Genomic DNA, 19,971 nt, shown 5'->3' on the forward strand with positions numbered 1-19,971 from the left:
CAGGGAGCTCCCCCTAGTGGCGGCTGCAGACATGATCTTATCATGTATCTCTGTATACAGGGAGCTCCCCCTAGTGGTGGCTGCAGACAGGATCTTATCATGTATCTGTATACAGGGAGCTCCCCCTAGTGGTGACTACAGACAGGATCTTATGTATCTCTGTATACAGGGAGCTCCCCCTAGTGGTGGCTGCAGACAGGATCTTATCATGTATCTGTATACAGGGAGCTCCCCCTAGTGGTGACTACAGACAGGATCTTATGTATCTCTGTATACAGGGAGCTCCCCCTAGTGGTGGCTGCAGACAGGATCTTATCATGTATCTCTGTATACAGGGAGCTCCCCCTAGTGGTGGCTGCAGACAGGATCTTATCATGTATATCTGTGTTCAGGGAGCTCCCCCTAGTGGTGGCTGCAGACAGGATCTTATCATGTATCTCTGTATACCGGGAGCTCCCCCTAGTGGTGGCTGCAGACAGGATCTTATCATGTATCTCTGTATACAGGGAGCTCCCCCTAGTGGAGGCTGCAGACAGGATCTTATCATGTATCTCTGTATACAGGGAGCTCCCCCTAGTGGTGGTTGCAGACAGGATCTTATCATGTATCTCTGTATACAGGGAGCTCCCCCTAGTGGTGACTGCAGACAGGATCTTATGTATCTCTGTATACAAAGCTGTTTTCTTATCCAGTGATGACTGTGTGCACGGCGCCCCCTATAGATATACTACGGCTTTACTTTCTGGTTCTGCTACATAAATAATAAAGGATAAAAGTAACCGAGTAGCGGCCAACCCATCAGATTGTCAGTGAATGACGTGGGGGGCAGTAATGGAGTGTGGAGCGGCGCTGGTTAACCCCGCGATCTGCTCTACTTCTCTCGCTTCGGCAGGTTTGTGCTTCACGATAAGAAACCAGTATATTTTTACAGAGTTTTACTGGTGCAGACGTAATGCAATGTGACATCTGTGACGGCGAGGGCTGCGAAGCTCAATGCTGGTGTCAGGATCGGGCTACAGCAGGAAATAAAAGACCCCTGTACAGTGAGAACCTGGGGTCCGGAAAACCCAAAGTGTGCAAAAAAGGTGCAACTCTTAAAGGGCCACTAACCCCATTACACATAACAACTATGGCTGGATCCATCGATATTGGCGGCGGCTGATAGCAGAGGACAATAGATTGTCTTAGTTTGTCTATATAAGTAGCCTGCAATGGCTGATAACAGAGAACGATAGCTGCACAAGAAGTAGAAGATCGTCTGCAGCTTTCTAGTCGCTTTGTCCTGCTGAGTGAACCCTCTAATTGTGGTGGATGATGCCCCATTTTGACAGCGAGTTACGCGGACGGGATCTGGTCTCGTTAAAGGGGAGGTTTGAAGACGTGAGACAGGTGATGTCGCCTCTCGTTACGCGGAGGATCGCTGAGCACTGATCGGTCTTGGAAGAAAACAGCTTTCGGCCATAGGTGTTTTACTGCAAAAAGACGACGATGTCTACACAATTAGTGACATTCTCCTGAAAAGGGCAGAAACCCGGGAGCGGGAACGAAGCGACCGGGGAGGGAGAGGGGGCGCATGGAGGTGCAGAATAGGACACGGCATAGGCACTGAAGAAGGGAAGACACGGCCATAGAGAGCAGCAGATGGAAAAAAACAGGGTGGGATCTGCAGAATAATCCGGGTAACAACTAAAAGGGGCTTGTAAGGGCTGATTGGTGGAGACGGCCCCCAATATGGATCCCATATACCCTTCTGCACCTTGTATTACAGTATTAAATTCGGCAGTCACATTGGTAAGAAATCGTTAAGCAAATACGTCCGGTACGCCTCCCTAAAAGTGTATTTGTGGGAAGGAATGATTCCAGCGAAAAGTAGCCAGGAAGTGTCATTTGTGAATAAGCCACGCCTTCTGCTCAGCAGTCTCCGCCCACGCTTAATCTAGTCAGCAGCGGGGATCCACCCCTGCTTAAATCAACATATCCAAATAACCAACAATGAATGTGGGGGGGGGTCAATTAAAAATGTTATAGAGGAAGGACTCATGTCACAAACATCAAACAGATGATTATTTCCAATTCTATTTACTTAAGACCACCTAGAGACATGAGGGTCTGGGGGTCTGGAGGGGTGCACGTGGCGGGTGACGGTCCGGGCCGCTCTTATCTCTCTGTCCTTCCGCGACACTTCACCGCAGCTGTTGATGGTTGATTGTATCCGACACGGACTCGATGCTCATTAACAGCAAATCAATATGAGGGATAATGATGATTTGGGTCGGGGGTGGCGGGAGGAGGCAGGCGGTGCCCGGGCATTCACTGCGAGTCCAGGATCCGGGGGAGACGGCACTGATAATACAGGTAGAGCAGCCTCACAAGGTAGGTGGTGCCCACCCGGGGCCAGGACTTCATTAACCCCTATGTCCCTGAAGAGATAGAGGTGAGATCGTAGACCCCCGCTCACCCGCTTTAATAATCTTTATTTTTTTATTGACCCTTCTAGGATGGGAAAGATAGACCGAGACTCCGTGGAGCTGAACTCCCCGTGCGAGGGGCGCCAGGCTGCCCCCATCGAGACGCACGCCCCAGCTGCGGACCCCAAGAAGAAGAAGGACAGCTCCGAGGAGCGGGAGACGTGGAAGGGGAGATTTGACTTCTTACTGTCGTGCGTGGGCTACGCCATCGGGCTGGGGAATGTCTGGCGCTTTCCGTACCTGTGCGGAAAAAATGGTGGAGGTGAGAAGCCGGGGTCACCAAAAGTGATGAGCGGGACCTCGTCTTAGTCCTCTCTGCTGCCGGGTGACCAAGTGTCGATATCCCACAGCCCGGAGGTCATGGTGCCTCCACCCGGCCCGTAAGCGTTGTCATGGTGCCTCCACCCGGCCGGTAAGTGTTGACATGGTGCCTCCACTCGGCCCGTAAGTGTTGTCACGGTGCCTCCACCCGGCCGGTAAGTGTTGTCATTGTGCCTCCACCCGGCCGGTAAGTGTTGTCATGGTGTCTCCGCCAGGTGCCTTCCTCATCCCTTATTTCTTGACTCTGGTCTTTGCCGGGATCCCGCTCTTCTTTCTGGAGACGGCTCTGGGTCAGTTCACGTCTATTGGGGGTCTCGGGGTATGGAAGCTGGCCCCCATGTTTAAAGGTAAAGTCACAGACGCTCATTGCTTCCGTTTGGGTTTGCTCTTCTTAAAGGCGTTCTCCATTTTTTTTTTTTTTTGCAAAGCAAAACTAATTTCTGTATTTGAAAAAGTTCTGCAGCTTTCTAATATTTCGCACTCCGATTCTTCGCCGTTTCCGAGACCTCTGCTCGCTGTCACTGAATGGGATCTTCTCAGTTTACTTCTCCCAGCTACATATGTATCCGAACGTACCGGCAGCTCAGATCCCGCTGCTGACAGTTTGTTACAATGTATCAGTTTCCAGTCCGGATTGTTCTCTACAATGGATACAACTGTAACAAACCCTCAGCTGTAAGACGTTTTGGGGTCAGGTTGGGTTTGGATGTAAGAAACAAATATTTTCATCCACTGACTGCAAGACGAGGTCATGAAAATGGAGAAGAATTATTGGGCTAAGTCTATAAGAAAGTTTTCGTTGCAATGTCGGTCGCCGTCCGTCACTTTCCTACTAACCTTATTGGTCGCTCTTAGTATAATAATATTTAATCTTTATTTTTATACTTATTTTAGTACTTTGTGTCTGAGGTTGTCTTCGTGGCGTCTCGTCCTCTGCAGGGGTCGGGATGGCCGCCGTGGTGCTCTCCTTCTGGCTGAACATTTACTACATTGTGATCATCGCCTGGGCCCTTTATTATCTCTTTAACTCCTTCTCCTCGGTAAGTACATCACGAATTCCGGAATAAAGGGTCAATACTCCTTTAAACGGGGGCTGTCTCTCATTGCTGGAGGGTCCTGGCTCAGAAATAGGGGGGTTATATTTACTTTATGGTATTGATGATCCTGACAGCCGTAGTATACAAATTCATTCAAAGTGGCGCCGTCTGGTGGTCACCGATGGAATAAAATCCAGATGTGAGGGATTTGCTGACACTGCGGCTCCTTTATGGGGTCTCTGAACTTTCTACTCTAACGTTTGTGGCCCCTTAAAATAAGACAATTACTATTGGTAGACTGGATTGTACTGGGGGGGGGGGAATAATCTTACTACTGGGACCAGTTCTGTTCAGCTCCAGCGTCATGGGAGGAATGGGCAGCAACTAGTAGGTAAGAGATCACCGTATGCACAATGCCAGGCAGCAGCCGAGGAAGTGTAAAGCCGCCAACACTGGAGAGGAGCAGCGGAGACCGGCTGTCTGGATGGATCACACCAGGGGACGATGGGGGAAGGAGAATAGCCCCATAAACATGTTCTCCAGTTCATGTGAAGGAGTAGATTTTTGTGGTGGGTCATATTTTAGGGTTGTCATCCTCATCCTCTTCCTCTTCCCTCCCCCGCTGAGAAGACCCTGCCCTGGCAGAGCTGTGACAACAGCTGGAACACAGAGCGATGTTTCTCCAACTACTCGCTGAACGACACCACCAACCTCACCAGCGCCGTCACCGAGTTTTGGGAGTAAGTGTCGGCGGGATTTGGGGCGTCCGTAGGGCCTAAAAGGGGACTAACATGAGACAACTTCTTTAAGGGGGTTTCCATAAATATGGTTTAATCATCTGCAAATTACCAGTAAATCTTTGGTCTCTAAAAGCTGGATCCCGGGATCTTCTCTGCCCGGTGGAATCGGGTGATATATGTGGTACTGATTGGCCGTCTCTGCCGTATTTCGCTTATATTCTGTTAGTAGAAAGCAAACGACCAACATTCACTGCATTGGAGTGAATGGAGATGAGCTGCAGTACCACATCTATCCTGAGGACAGGAGTGGCGCTGTTTCTGGCAGAAAGTAGCCATGTTTCCCTAATCTCGTCCTTTGTTCTATATTTGCAGGAGGAACATGCATCAGGTCACCAGCGGGCTTGGAGAACCTGGGAACATTCGTTGGCCCCTGGCGTGCACCCTGGCCCTATCCTGGGTCATGGTTTACTTCTCTATCTGGAAAGGAGTGGAGTGGACTGGGAAGGTGCAGTATGGCGAACAGGAGCATAACGATCACAGCCACAGAGGCCGCGACCGTGCTGGAGGGGGGCCCGCCGATACCAGCGAATGTTTCAGCTGGATGTGAGTCTGAGAACGCGCATTCAGCTGAAGTGTATTGTGGTGCAGAGACCCGCTGGGTCCCTGCGCTGTAATACATGACTCCAGCCAATCAGAGGCCGGCAACTGACGTCAGCAAACCAGTCACAGGCTGCTCAAGGGAGTGGTGGCATGCGCTGCCCGTCGCTTGCACACAGAAGTCAGTTGTCAGCTTCAGAAGAGGAGGCTGCATGGCGGGGGAGTGCAGGGAAGGTGAGTAGAATCATTTATTTTTGTATACGTTAAAGAACAGCGGCAGAATGGAGGACATATATACCAGGATGGGAGACATACAGTATATACCAGGATGAGGGACATATATACCAGGATGGGAGATATATATACCAGGATGGGGGACATATATACCAGGATGGGAGACATACAGTATATACCAGGATGAGGGACATATATACCAGGATGAGGGACATATATACCAGGATGAGGGACATATATACCAGGATGGGGGACATATATACCAGGAAGGGGGATATATATACCAGGATGGGGGACATACAATATATACCAGGAAGGGAGACATACAGTATATACCAGGATGAGGGATATATACCAGGATGGGAGACATACAGTATATACCAGGATTGGGGATATATATACCAGGATGTGGGACATACAGTATATACCAGGATGAGGGATGGGATATATATATACCAGGATGGGGAATATATATACCAGCATGACGGATATATATACCAGGATGGGAGACATACAGTATATACCAGGATGGATGATATATATACCAGGATGGGGGATATATATACCAGGATGGGGGATATACAGCTCTGGCAAAAATTAAGAGACCACCACATCAAATCCCTGTCATGGCCGCCCAATCTCCAGACCTGAACCCCATTGGAAACCTCTGGAATGTAATCAGGAGGAAGATGGATAGTCACAAGACATCAAACAAAGAAGAACGGCCGACATTATTGTACCAGGAGCGGCATAAGGTCACCCAGGAGCAGTGTGAGAGACTGGTAGAAAGCTGCCAAGACGAAGGAAGGCCGGGATTAACAATCATGGTTATTCCACAAAATATTGATTTCTGAACTCTTCCTGAGGTAAAACATTAGTATTGCTGTTTCTAAATGATTATGAACTTGTTTTCTTTGCATTATTTGAGTTCTGACAGCACTGTTTTTTTTTTTCAATTTTGACCATTTTTTGTTGTCAGAAAAAAAATACAAAAATATATTGCTTGGAACTTCGGAGACGTTATCAGAAGTTTGTAGAATAAAAGAGCAATTTACATTTTACTCAAAAATATAAAGAGAAAAATCAGACAAACTAAACATTTTGCAGCGGTCTCTTAATTTTTGCCAGAGCTGTATCTGTACCATGATAGACGATATACAGTGAGGATTTGTTTTCTCATTGTGACTGTCATAGTTGTGGTCGATCTACGATGTCAATTACAGGCCGCGCTCATCTTTATAAGGGGGAGAACTTGCACAATTGGTCACTGAATAAATACTTTTTCCCCACTGTATATACCAGGGTGAGACAAGGATAGGGGACTTTTATCCCAGGATGGGACCCAGGACAAGGAATAGATTGATATATCAGGACGTGCCCAGGATGGGAGACAACATGGTGCAACACGTATGTCCTTATAGGATATAGAACACTACAAGGGCCCAAACATCTGACCAACATGGGGGTGGTGGCAGGTCGCAGGTCCAAATTTTGCACCAAGCCCTATCGGACGCTAGGTATACCACTGATGGTGGAACTTGGAAGAGCCTATACGGCAGCATATGCCGCCCCTATGGCTCAGCGTCATGTGTGCCACCATATAAATAATCAGTACCTAACACCAGAGCTTCACTCACTTATCCTCTTTATCATTTAGGTGGTTTACTTCTCCGCAACCTACCCGTACTTCATGCTAGTAATCTTGTTCTTCCGAGGGATCACACTTCCTGGAGCGATGGACGGGATCCGATTCTACATCACCCCAAACTTCAGCAAACTCTCAGAATCTGAGGTGAGTGCACCCTGACTTTTAAAACTCCCTGCATACAGAGTAAATGTCTACAGGCAGGACTAGGGGGAGCTCTCTGTATACAGAGATACATGATAACACCCTGTCTGCAGCCACCACTAGGGGGAGCTCCCTGTATACAGAGATACATGATAAGATCCTGTCTGCAGTCACCACTAGGGGGAGCTCCCTGTATACAGAGATACATGATAAGATCCTGTCTGCAGTCACCACTAGGGGGAGCTCCCTGTATACAGAGATACATGATAAGATCCTGTCTGCAGTCACCACTAGGGGGAGCTCCCTGTATACAGAGATACATGATAAGATCCTGTCTGCAGCCACCACTAGGGGGAGCTCCCTGTATACAGAGATACATGATAAGATCCTGTCTGCAGCCACCACTAGGGGGAGCTCCCTGTATACAGAGATACATGATAAGATCCTGTCTGCAGCCACCACTAGGGGGAGCTCCCTGTATACAGAGATACATGATAAGATCCTGTCTGCAGCCACCACTAGGGGGAGCTCCCTGTATACAGAGATACATGATAAGATCTTGTCTGCAGTCACCACTAGGGGGAGCTCCCTGTATACAGAGATACATGATAACATCCTGTCTGCAGTCACCACTAGGGGGAGCTCCCTGTATACAGAGATACGTGATAAGATCCTGTCTGCAGCCACCGCTAGGGGGAGCTCTCTGTATACAGAGATACATGATAATATCCTGTCTGCAGCCACCACTAGGGGGAGCTCCCTGTATACAGAGATACATGATAAGATCCTGTCTGCAGCCACCACTAGGGGGAGCTCTCTGTATACAGAGATACATGATAATATCCTGTCTGCAGCCACCACTAGGGGGAGCTCCCTGTATACAGAGATACATGATAATATCCTGTCTGCAGCCACCACTAGGGGGTGCTCCCTGTATACAGAGATACATGAAAAGATCCTGTCCGCAGCCACCACTAGGGGGAGCTCCCTGTATACAGAGATACATGATAAGATTCTGTCTGCAGTCACCACTAGAGGGAGCTCCCTGTATACAGAGATACATGATAAGATCCTGTCTGCAGCCACCACTAGGGGGAGCTCCCTGTATACAGAGATACATGATAAGATCCTGTCTGCAGCCACCACTAGGGGGAGCTCTCTGCATACAGAGATACATGATAACATCCTGTCTGCAGCCACCACTAGGGGGAGCTCTCTGTATACAGAGATACATGATAAGATCCTGTGTGCAGCCACCACTAGAGGGAGCTCCCTGTATACAGAGATACATGATAAGATCCTGTCTGCAGTCACCACTAGGGGGAGGTCCCTGTACAGTCGTGGCCAAAAATTTTGAGAATGACACCAAAATTATATTTTCACATGATCTGCTGCCCTCTAGTTTTTATTAGTGTTTGTCTGATGTTTATATCACATACAGAAATATAATTGCAATCATATTATGAGTACCAATAGGTTATATTGACAGTTAGAATGAGTTAATGCAGCAAGTCAATATTTGCTGTGTTGACCCTTCTTCTTCAAGACCTCTGCAATTCTCCCTGGCATGCTCTCAATCAACTTCTGGACCAAATCCTGACTGATAGCAGTCCATTCTTGCATAATCAATGCTTGCATTTTGCCAGAATTTGTTGGTTTTTGTTTGTCCACCCGTCTCTTGATGATTGACCACAAGTTCTCAATGGGATTAAGATCTGGGGAGTTTCCAGGCCATGGACCCAAAATCTCTATGTTTTGTTCCATGAGCCATTTAGTTATCACCTTTGCTTTATGGCAAGGTGCTCCATCATGCTGGAAAAGGCATTGTTGGGCGCCAAACTGCTCTTGGACGGTTGGGAGAAGTTGCTCTTGGAGGACATTCTGGTACCATTCTTTATTCATGGCTGTGTTTTTAGGCCGATTCCCTTGGCTGAGAAGCAACCCCACACATGAATGGTTTCAGGATGCTTTACAGTTGGCATGAGACAAGACTGGTGGGAGCGCTCACCTCTTCTTCTCCGAATAAGCTGTTTTCCAGATGTCCCAAACAATCGAAAAGGGGATTCATCAGAGAAAATGACTTTGCCCCAGTCCTCAGCAGTCCACTCCCTGTACCTTTTGCAGAATATCAGTCGGTCCCTGATGTTTTTTCTGGAGAGAAGTGGCTTCTTTGCTGCCCTCCTTGAAACCAGGCCTTGCTCAAAGAGTCTCCGCCTCACAGTGCGTGCAGGAGCGCTCACACCAGCCGGCTGCCATTCCTGAGCAAGCTCGGCACTGCTGGTAGTCCGATCTCACAGCTGAAATAGTTTTAAGATACGGTCTTGACACTTGCTGGTCTTTCTTGGGCGCCCTGGAGCCTTTTTGACAACAATGGAAGCTCTCTCCTTGAAGTTCTTGATGATGCGATAGATTGTTGACTGAGGTGCAATCTTTGTAGCTGCGATACTCTTCCCTGTTAGGCCATTTTTGTGCAGTGCAATGATGGCTGCACGTGTTTCTTTAGAGATAACCATGGTTAACTGAAGAGAAACAATGATACCAAGCACCAGCCTCCTTTTAAAGTGTCCAGTGATGTCATTCTTACTTAATCATGACTGATTGATCACCAGCCCTGTCCTCATCAACACCCACACCTGTGTTAATGGATCAATCACTAAAACCATGTTAGCTGCTCCTTTTAAGGCAGGACTGGAATGATGTTGAAATGTGTTTTGGGGGTTAAAGTTCATTTTCTGGGCAAATATTGACTTTGTAAGTACAGTAATTGCTGTTAAGCTGATCACTCTGACATTCAGGAGTATATGTAAATTGCCATTAGAAAAAATGAAGCAGTAGACTTTGGAAAAATGTATATTTGTCTCATTCTCAACATTTTTGTCCATGACTGTATACAGAGATACATGATAAGATCCTGTCTGCAGCCACCACTAGGGGGAGCTCCCTGTATACAGAGATACATGATAAGATCCTGTCTGCAGCCACCACTAGGGGGAGCTCCCTGTATACAGAGATACATGATAACATCCTGTCTGCAGCCACCACTAGGGGGAGCTCCCTGTATACAGAGATACATGATAACTTCCTGTCTGCAGCCACCACTAGGGGGAGCTCCCTGTATACAGAGATACATGATAACATCCTGTCTGCAGTCACCACTAGGGGGAGCTCCCTGTATACAGAGATACATGATAACATCCTGTCTGCAGTCACCAATAGGGGGAGCTCCCTGTATACAGAGATACATGATAAGATCCTGTCTGCAGCCACCACTAGGGGGAGCTCCCTGTATACAGAGATACATAAGATCCTGTCTGCAGCCACCACTAGGGGGAGCTCCCTGTATACAGAGATACATGATAAGATCCTGTCTGCAGCCACCACTAGGGGGAGCTCCCTGTATACAGAGATACATGATAAGATCCTGTCTGCAGCCACTACTAGGGGAGCTCCCTGTATACAGAGATACATGATAACATCCTGTCTGCAGCCACCACTAGGGGGAGCTCCCTGTATACAGAGATACATGATAACATCCTGTCTGCAGCCACCACTAGGGGGAGCTCCCTGTATACAGAGATACATGATAACATCCTGTCTGCAGTCACCACTAGGGGGAGCTCCCTGTATACAGAGATACATAAGATCCTGTCTGCAGCCACCACTAGGGGGAGCTCCCTGTATACAGAGATACATGATAACATCCTGTCTGCAGCCACCACTAGGGGGAGCTCCCTGTATACAGAGATACATGATAAGATCCTGTCTGCAGCCACCACTAGGGGGAGCTCCCTGTATACAGAGATACATGATAACATCCTGTCTGCAGCCACCACTAGGGGGAGCTCCCTGTATACAGAGATACATGATAAGATCCTGTCTGCAGTCACCACTAGGGGGAGCTCCCTGTATACAGAGATACATGATAAGATTCTGTCTGCAGCCACCACTAGGGGGAGCTCCCTGTATACAGAGATACATGATAAGATTCTGTCTGCAGCCACCACTAGGGGGAGCTCCCTGTATACAGAGATACATGATAAGATCCTGTCTGCAGCCACCACTAGGGGGAGCTCCCTGTATACAGAGATACATGATAAGATCCTGTCTGCAGTCACCACTAGGGGGAGCTCCCTGTATACAGAGATACATGATAAGATTCTGTCTGCAGCCACCACTAGGGGGAGCTCCCTGTATACAGAGATACATGATAAGATCCTGTCTGCAGTCACCACTAGGGGAAGCTCCCTGTATACAGAGATACATGATAAGATTCTTTCTGCAGCCAACACCAGGGGGAGCTCCCTGTATACAGAGATACATGATAAGATCCTGTCTGCAGCCACTACTAGGGTGAGCTCCCTGTATATAGAGATACATGATAAGATTATGTCTGCAGTCACCACTAGGGGGAGCTCCCTATATACAGAGATACATGATAAGATTCTGTCTGCAGCCACCACTAGGGGGAGCTCCCTGTATACAGAGATACATGAAAAGATCCTGCCTGCAGTCACCACTAGGGGGAGCTCCCTGTATACAGAGATACATGATAAGATTCTTTCTGCAGCCAACACTAGGGGGAGCTCCCTGTATACAGATATACATGATAAGATCCTGTCTGCAGCCACCACTAGGGGGAGCTCCCTGTATACAGAGATACATGATAAGATTCTGTCTGCAGCCTTCACTAGGGGGAGCTCCCTGTATACAGAGATACATGATAAGATCCTGTCTGCAGTCACCACTAGGGGGAGCTCCCTGTATACAGAGATACATGATAAGATTCTGTCTGCAGCCACCACTAGGGGGAGCTCCCTGTATACAGAGATACATGATAAGAACCTGTCTGCAGCCACCACTAGGGGGAGCTCCCTGTATACAGAGATACATGATAAGAACCTGTCTGCAGCCACCACTAGGGGGAGCTCCCTGTATACAGAGATACATGATAAGATCCTGTCTACAGCCACCACTAGGGGGAGCTCCCTGAGATACATGATGAGTGTTCTCGCCATGTTTGCCTGAACTTCCTGCCAAACATACTGATAAGGAATTTAGATTGTGAGCCCCATTTGGGAGAGTGATGACAATGTCTGTAAAGCGCTGCAGAATATGATAGTGCTATATAAGCAACACATAATAAGTAAATAATAAAATAATGTATCACAGTATAATGTATCTCTGTATACAGGGAGCTCCCCCTAGTGGTGACTGCAGACAGGATCTTATCATGTATCTCTGTATACAGGGAGCTCCCCCTAGTGGTGGCTGCAGACAGGATCTTATCATGTATCTCTGTATACAGGGAGCTCCCCCTAGTGGTGGCTACAGACAGGATATTATCATCTATCTCTATATACAGGTAGCTCCCCCTAGTGGTGGCTGCTGACAGAATCTTGTCATGTATCTCTGTATACAGGGAGCTCCCCCTAGTGGTGGCTGCAGACAGGATCTTATCATGTATCTCTGTATACAGGGAGCTCCCCCTAGTGGTGGCTACAGACAGGATATTATCATCTATCTCTATATACAGGTAGCTCCCCCTAGTGGTGGCTGCAGACAGGATCTTATCATGTATCTCTGTATACAAGGCGCTCCCCCTAGTGGTGGCTGCAGACAGGATCTTATCATGTATCTCTGTATACAGGGAGCTCCCCCTAGTGATGGCTGCAGACAGGATCTTATCATGTATCTCTGTATACAGGGAGCTCCCCGTAGTGATGGCTGCAGACAGGATCTTATCATGTATCTCTGTATACAGGGAGCTCCCCCTAGTGGTGGCTGCAGACTGGAACTTATCATGTATCTCTGTATACAAGGCACTCCCCCTAGTGGTGGCTGCAGACAGGATCTTATCATGTATCTCTGTATACAGGGAGCTCCCCCTAGTGGTGTCTGCAGACAGGATCTTATCATGTATCTCTGTATATCGGGAGCTCCCCCTAGTGGTGGCTGCAGACAGGATCTTATCATGTATCCCTGTATACAGGGAGCTCCCCCTAGTGGTGGCTGCAGACCGGATCTTATCATGTATCTCTGTATACAGGGAGCTCCCCATAGTGGTGGCTGCGGGCAGAGTATTATGTTAGGCAGAAAATTGTATGGTGTTAAAATGCTGCATTGTCTCTTTTTCAGGTTTGGATGGATGCAGCCACACAGATCTTCTTTTCCTATGGACTTGGTCTTGGTTCTCTCATTGCTCTGGGCAGCTACAATTCCTTTCACAATAATGTATACAGGTGAGGCGTATAGAGGAGATCTCCAACCTGTATGTACAACACTACAACTCCCATCATGCCATTGTCATTCAGTGTCAGCGCTCACTTCGCTCCCAATGTTTTCTGCTTATAGAGACTCCATCATTGTTTGTGGGATTAACTCCTTCACCAGCATCTTTGCCGGACTTGTCATCTTCTCCATTGTTGGGTTCATGTCACAAATCACCAAGAAACCGATCCAGGAGTTAGCGGCATCAGGTAGAGATGGAACGGATCCTTAAAGTGACACCAGACAAAACTGATAAATTGCATAATTTGCGCAGTGCGGTCAGATACATTGTATCACTCTTGTGCAGTGTGATGAGATACATTGTATCACACTTGCGTAGTGCGGTCAGATACATTGTGTCACTCTTGTGCAGTGCGGTCAGATACATTATATCACTCTTGTGCAGTGCGGTCAGATACATTGTGTCACTCTTGTGCAGTGCGGTCAGATACATTATATCACTCTTGTGCAGTGCGGTCAGATACATTGTGTCAATCTTGTGCAGTGCGGTCAGATACATTGTGTCACTCTTTTGCAGTGCGGTCAGATACATTGTGTCAATCTTGTGCAGTGCGGTCAGATACATTGTGTCACTCTTGCGCAGTTTTATCAGATACCTTGTATCACCCTTGCACAGTGCGGGGTCAAATACATTGTATCACTCTTACCCAGTGCGGTTAGGTTTGTATCCCTCTTGTGCAGTGTGGTCAGATACATTCTATCACTCTTGTGCAGTGTGATGAGATACATTGTATCGCTCTTGCGCAGTGTGATACATTGCATCACTCTTGCGCAGTGTGATCAGATACATTGCATCACTCTTGCACAGTGTGATCAGATCCATTATATCACTCTTGTGCAGTGTGATGAGATACATTTTATCGCTCTTGCGCAGTGTGATACATTGCATCACTCTTGCACAGTGTGATCAGATACATTGTATCTCTCTTGTGCAGTGTGATGAGATACATTATATCACTTTGCGCAGTGTGAGCAGATACATTATATCACTCTTGTGCAGAGTGGTCAGATACATTGTATCGCTTTTGCGCAGCGTGATACATTGTATCACTCTTGCACAGTGTGATCAGATACATTGTATCACTCTTGTGCAGAGTGGTCAGATACATTGTATCACTTTTGTGCAGTGTGATCAGATACATTGTATCACTTTTGCGCAGTGTGATCAGATACATTGTATCACTCTTGCACAGTGTGGTCAGATACATTGTATCACTCTTGCACAGTGTGGTCAGATACATTGTATCACTCTTGTGCAGTGTGATCAGATACATTGTATCACTCTTGCGCAGTATGGTCAGATACATTGTGTCACTCTTGTGCAGTGCGGTCAGATACATTGTATCACTCTTGCGCAGTGTGATCAAATACATTGTATCACTCTTGTGCATTGCGGTCAGATACATTGTATCACTCTTGCGCAGTATGGTCAGATACATTGTGTCACTCTTGCGCAGTGTGATCAAATACATTGTATCACTCTTGCACAGTGTGGTCAGATACATTGTATCACTCTTGTGCAGTGTGATCAGATACATTGTATCACTCTTGCGCAGTATGGTCAGATACATTGTGTCACTCTTGCGCAGTGTGATCAAATACATTGTATCACTCTTGCACAGTGTGGTCAGATACATTGTATCACTCTTGTGCAGTATGGTCAGATACATTGTGTCACTCTTGCGCAGTGTGATCAAATACATTGTATCACTCTTGCGCATTGCGGTCAGATACATTGTATCACTCTTGCGCAGTGTGATCAGATACATTGTATCACTCATGTGTAGTGTGGTCAGATACATTGTATCACTCTTGTGCAGTGTGATGAGATACATTGTGTCACTCTTGTGCAGTGTGATCAGATACATTGTATCACTCTTGTGCAGTGCGGTCAGATACATTGTATCACTCTTGCGCAGTGTGATCAGATACATTGTATTACTCTTGCGCAGTGTGATCAGATACATTGTATCACTCTTGCGCAGTGTGATCAGATACATTGCATCACTCTTGTGCGGTGTGGTCAGATACATTGTATCACTCTTGTGCAGTGCGGTCAGATACATTGTATCACTCTTGCAGTGTGATCAGATACATTGTATCACTCTTGTGCAGTGCGGTCAGATACATTTATCACTCTTGTGCAGTGCGGTCAGATACATTGTATCACTCTTGTGCAGTGTGGTCGGATACATTGTGTCACTCTTGTGCAGTGCGGTCAGATACATTGTGTCACTCTTGTGCAGTGTAATGAGATACATTGTATCACTCTTGCGCAGTGTGATCAGATACATTGTATCACTCTTGCACAGTGTGATCAGATACATTGTATCACTCTTGCGCAGTGTGATCAGATACATTGCATCACTCTTGTGCGGTGTGGTCAGATACATTGTATCACTCTTGTGCAGTGCGGTCAGATACATTGTATCACTCTTGCAGTGTGATCAGATACATTGTATCACTCTTGTGCAGTGCGGTCAGATACATTTTATCACTCTTGTGCAGTGCGGTCAGATACATTGTATCACTCTTGTGCAGTGTGGTCGGATACATTGTGTCACTCTTGTGCAGTGTGGTCAGATACATTGTGTCACTCTTGCGCAGTGCGGTCAGATACATTGTATCACTCTTGTGCAGTGTGATGAGATACATTGTATCACTCTTGTGCAGTGTGGTCAGATTCATTGTGTCACTCTTGTGCAGTGTGGTCAGATACATTGTGTCACTCTTGTGCAGTGTGGTCAGATACATTGTGTCACTCTTGTGCAGTGCGGTCAGATACATTGTATCACTCTTGTGCAGTGTGATGAGATACATTGTATCACTCTTGTGCAGTGTGGTCAGATACATTGTGTCACTCTTGTGCAGTGTGGTCAGATACATTGTGTCACTCTTGTGCAGTGCGGTCAGATACATTGTATCACTCTTGTGCAGTGTGATGAGATACATTGTCACTCTTGTGCAGTGCGGTCAGATACATTGTGTCACTCTTGTGCAGTGTAATGAGATACATTGTATCACTCTTGTGCAGTGCGGTCAGATACATTGTATCACTCTTGTGCAGTGTGATGAGATACATTGTATCACTCTTGTGCAGTGCGGTCAGATACATTGTATCACTCTTGTGCAGTGTGATGAGATACATTGTATCACTCTTGTGCAGTGTGGTCAGATACATTGTATCACTCTTGTGCAGTGTGGTCAGATACATTGTGTCACTCTTGTGCAGTGTGGTCAGATACATTGTGTCACTCTTGCGCAGTGCGGTCAGATACATTGTATCACTCTTGTGCAGTGTGATGAGATACATTTTATCACTCTTGTGCAGTGTGGTCAGATACATTGTATCACTCTTGTGCAGTGTGGTCAGATACATTGTGTCACTCTTGTGCAGTGTGGTCAGATACATTGTGTCACTCTTGTGCAGTGCGGTCAGATACATTGTATCACTCTTGTGCAGTGTGATGAGATACATTTTATCACTCTTGTGCAGTGTGGTCAGATACATTGTATCACTCTTGTGCAGTGTGGTCAGATACATTGTATCACTCTTGTGCAGTGTGGTCAGATACATTGTGTCACTTGTGCAGTGTGGTCAGATACATTGTATCACTCTTGTGCAGTGTGGTCAGATACATTGTATCACTCTTGTGCAGTGTGGTCAGATACATTGTATCACTCTTGTGCAGTGTGGTCAGATACATTGTATCACTCTTGTGCAGTGTGGTCAGATACATTGTATCACTCTTGTGCAGTGTGGTCAGATACATTGTGTCACTTGTGCAGTGTGGTCAGATACATTGTATCACTCTTGTGCAGTGTGATGAGATACATTGTATCACTCTTGTGCAGTGTGGTCAGATACATTGTATCACTCTTGTGCAGTGCGGTCAGATACATTGTATCACTCTTGTGCAGTGTGGTCAGATACATTGTGTCACTTGTGCAGTGTGGTCAGATACATTGTGTCACTCTTGCTCAGTGCTGTGCCAGCTGTTATATTGCTGTCTCTCCTCAGGACCGGGGTTGGCGTTCCTGGCCTATCCACAGGCTGTCACCCAGCTGCCGATGTCCCCCATCTGGTCCATTCTCTTCTTCTCCATGCTTGTCATGTTGGGTTTGGACAGCCAGGTAAGAGAATCGATGAGTAGGTTTCTCTCCTGAAATCCTCTGTGCTGCCTTATTTTCTTACCGTTCTCCAGTTTTGCACAGTGGAGGGGTTTATCACCGCGCTGGTGGATGAATACCCGCAATGTCTGAGAAGCAGGAAGAAAATCTTCATCGCCGTCGTCTGTTTCGTCTCCTTCGTCATCGGCTTTTCTAACATTACTCAGGTACCTGGGGTGCGGTGACCCTGGCACCGGTTCTGGCCCGGCTGCGTGGGCTCATACCTGGGCATTGATGCCATGGACTGAATTTACAAGACATAGACCTGTGTATATGATCCAGCGGGTTATTAAGTTTGTGAACCCTTCTTTTGTATTTCTTCTTCACATCGTACTTGGAGCTACAATACCACACACGACCTGTGCATAGTGGTGGCGCTGTTTGGAAGAAAGCAGCCAGGTTTTTCTAATGGTTGGGATTACTTGTATGATTTTTTAGGGTTCATACTTTACGCAGTGGCCAAACAGTCGGTGGGAGCCATATTGGCCATACTCTTTTCCTCTTTCTTATTCCAGGGAGGAATTTACGTCTTTAAGCTTTTCGACTACTATTCCGCCAGCGGCATGTGCCTCCTGTTCCTGGTCTTCTTCGAGACGATCTCCATATCTTGGTGCTACGGTGAGTGACCTGGAGACGCCGGATTTGTGCAGTACCTGCCCTTCCCTGTAGGGGGCGATAGTGAGCAATGTCCTATTTTCGCTTCTCCCATGGCAGGAGTAGAGCGCTTCTACCAGGACATCGAGGAGATGATCGGGTACCAGCCCTGCTCCTGGTGGAAACTCTGCTGGGCATATTTCACCCCCTTCGTCTGTTTGGTGAGGACGCTGCCTTCCGATAGGGTCATGTATTGGGGTCAGTCGGGCTCACCTTTCTTCTATCCCCCCTCACTGTGCAGGGCGTCTTTATATTCAGCGTGGTAGAGATGACCCCCCTGACACTTGGCCGCTATGTGTACCCGGCGTGGGGTCAGGGCATCGGCTGGCTCATGGCGCTCTCATCGATGGTGCTGATCCCCAGTTACATGTTGTACCTGTTCCTCACCTCCACAGGAACCATCAGCCAGGTAAGTGGACACTTAAGGGGTTAAATCTACAAAAATTCTGAAAAATGTATTTCACTTTGCCAATGTTAGGTTTTCTACTCTAGTCACATCCAAAGCTGCATGGTATGATCTCTGCACTATGTAGCAGATGAACAGAGCTGTGATTGCAGCTCTGCAGGCAGTAGGACTAAAGCCTGTGAGGTTTCCATTCTTTACTTCTCCGCATCTTTCTATCTTCCAGCGCCTCCGGGATATGATGCAGCCACAAATGCACAGGGCCATGGAGAAAAATGGCCTGCGCCCCCGACTCAGCCTGGATGGGAGCACACGAGAGACCCCGGGAGTGTAGTGTCCGGGTCACATGGACCCCAGTTCTTTATCCCTTTCTGGGCCTTTCATTCCATGATTTCTTGTTAACCTCCCATTCCGGGCTGAAGAGCTCACACTAAGCGTACGACCCCTCAGACAACCCCACCTGAGTGCCTTATATTATAGATTACCTGATATAGAGATTTGTGGATGATGTAAAATAAACATTGAATAAACAAATATTCCAGACATGATATCACATTTCTCCAGAGAAGGGGCCTGGCCCAGAGCAGCGCCGAGGAGGGGTCTAGCACAGAGCAGCGCTGAGGGGCCTGGCACAGAGCAGCGCTGAGGAGGGGCCTGGCACAGAGCAGCGCTGAGGAGGGGCCTGGCACAGAGCAGCGCTGAGGAGGGGCCTGGCCCAGAGCAGCGCTGAGGAGGGGCCTGGCACAGAGCAGCGCTGAGGAGGGGCCTGGCACAGAGCAGTGCTGAGGGGCCTGGCACAGAGCAGCGCTGAGGTGGGAACTGGCACAGAGCAGCGCTGAGGTGGGAACTGGCACAGAGCAGTGCTGAGGAGGGGCCTGGCACAGAGCAGCGCTGAGGAGGGGCCTGGCCCAGAGCAGCGCTGAGGAGGGGCCTGGCCCAGAGCAGCGCTGAGGAGGGGCCTGGCACAGAGCAGCGCTGAGGAGGGGCCTGGCACAGAGCAGCGCTGAGGGGCCTGGCACAGAGCAGCGCTGAGGTGGGAACTGGCACAGAGCAGTGCTGAGGAGGGGACTGGCAGAGAAGTGCTGAGGAAGGGTCTGGCCTAGAGCAGCGCCGAGGAGGGGCCTGGCATAGAGCAGCGCTGAGGAGGGGCCTGGCACAGAGCAGCACTGAGAAGGGGCCTGGCACAGAGCAGCGCTGAGGGGCCTGGCACAGAGCAGCACTGAGGAGGGGCCTGGCACAGAGCAGCACTGAGGAGGAGGGGCCTGGCACA

At 48.0% G+C, this 19,971-nt stretch overlaps 1 protein-coding gene across 2 annotated transcripts; it reads left to right on the forward strand.

Annotated features, from left to right (window-relative positions):
* Positions 1–2,312: 2,312 nt before the first annotated feature.
* LOC138675031 (sodium- and chloride-dependent GABA transporter 1-like) lies at positions 2,313–19,225 on the forward strand. 2 transcript variants are annotated; one of them, XM_069762973.1, is made up of 15 exons: positions 2,313–2,373; positions 2,498–2,730; positions 3,005–3,136; positions 3,729–3,829; positions 4,457–4,566; positions 4,939–5,071; positions 7,055–7,189; positions 13,322–13,425; positions 13,538–13,662; positions 17,496–17,608; positions 17,680–17,811; positions 18,160–18,262; positions 18,359–18,459; positions 18,540–18,707; positions 18,928–19,225. In XM_069762973.1, the coding sequence occupies exons 2-15, from the start codon at positions 2,499–2,501 to the stop codon at positions 19,033–19,035; spliced, it is 1,797 nt and encodes a 598-aa protein (XP_069619074.1). In that variant the 5' UTR covers positions 2,313–2,373; position 2,498; the 3' UTR covers positions 19,036–19,225. The 2 variants fall into 2 exon arrangements, with proteins under 2 accessions (XP_069619074.1, XP_069619075.1); XM_069762974.1 differs by lacking the exon at positions 2,313–2,373 and having other exon boundaries at positions 2,406–2,730; positions 18,928–19,182.
* Positions 19,226–19,971: the final 746 nt, after the last annotated feature.

The sequence above is a fragment of the Ranitomeya imitator genome, chromosome 4 (genome assembly GCF_032444005.1).
Source record: "Ranitomeya imitator isolate aRanImi1 chromosome 4, aRanImi1.pri, whole genome shotgun sequence".
Taxonomy (NCBI): Eukaryota; Metazoa; Chordata; class Amphibia; order Anura; family Dendrobatidae; genus Ranitomeya; species Ranitomeya imitator.

Bases quoted from the DNA above. Each gene is read 5' to 3' on its own strand.
- LOC138675031 (XM_069762973.1), top strand. From the start codon at position 2,499: ATGGGAAAGATAGACCGAGACTCCGTGGAGCTGAACTCCCCGTGCGAG. The intron at 3,830-4,456 runs GTAAGTACATCA...CCCGCTGAGAAG, and splicing joins TCTTTAACTCCTTCTCCTCG to ACCCTGCCCTGGCAGAGCTG. The intron at 13,663-17,495 runs GTAGAGATGGAA...GTCTCTCCTCAG, and splicing joins CCAGGAGTTAGCGGCATCAG to GACCGGGGTTGGCGTTCCTG.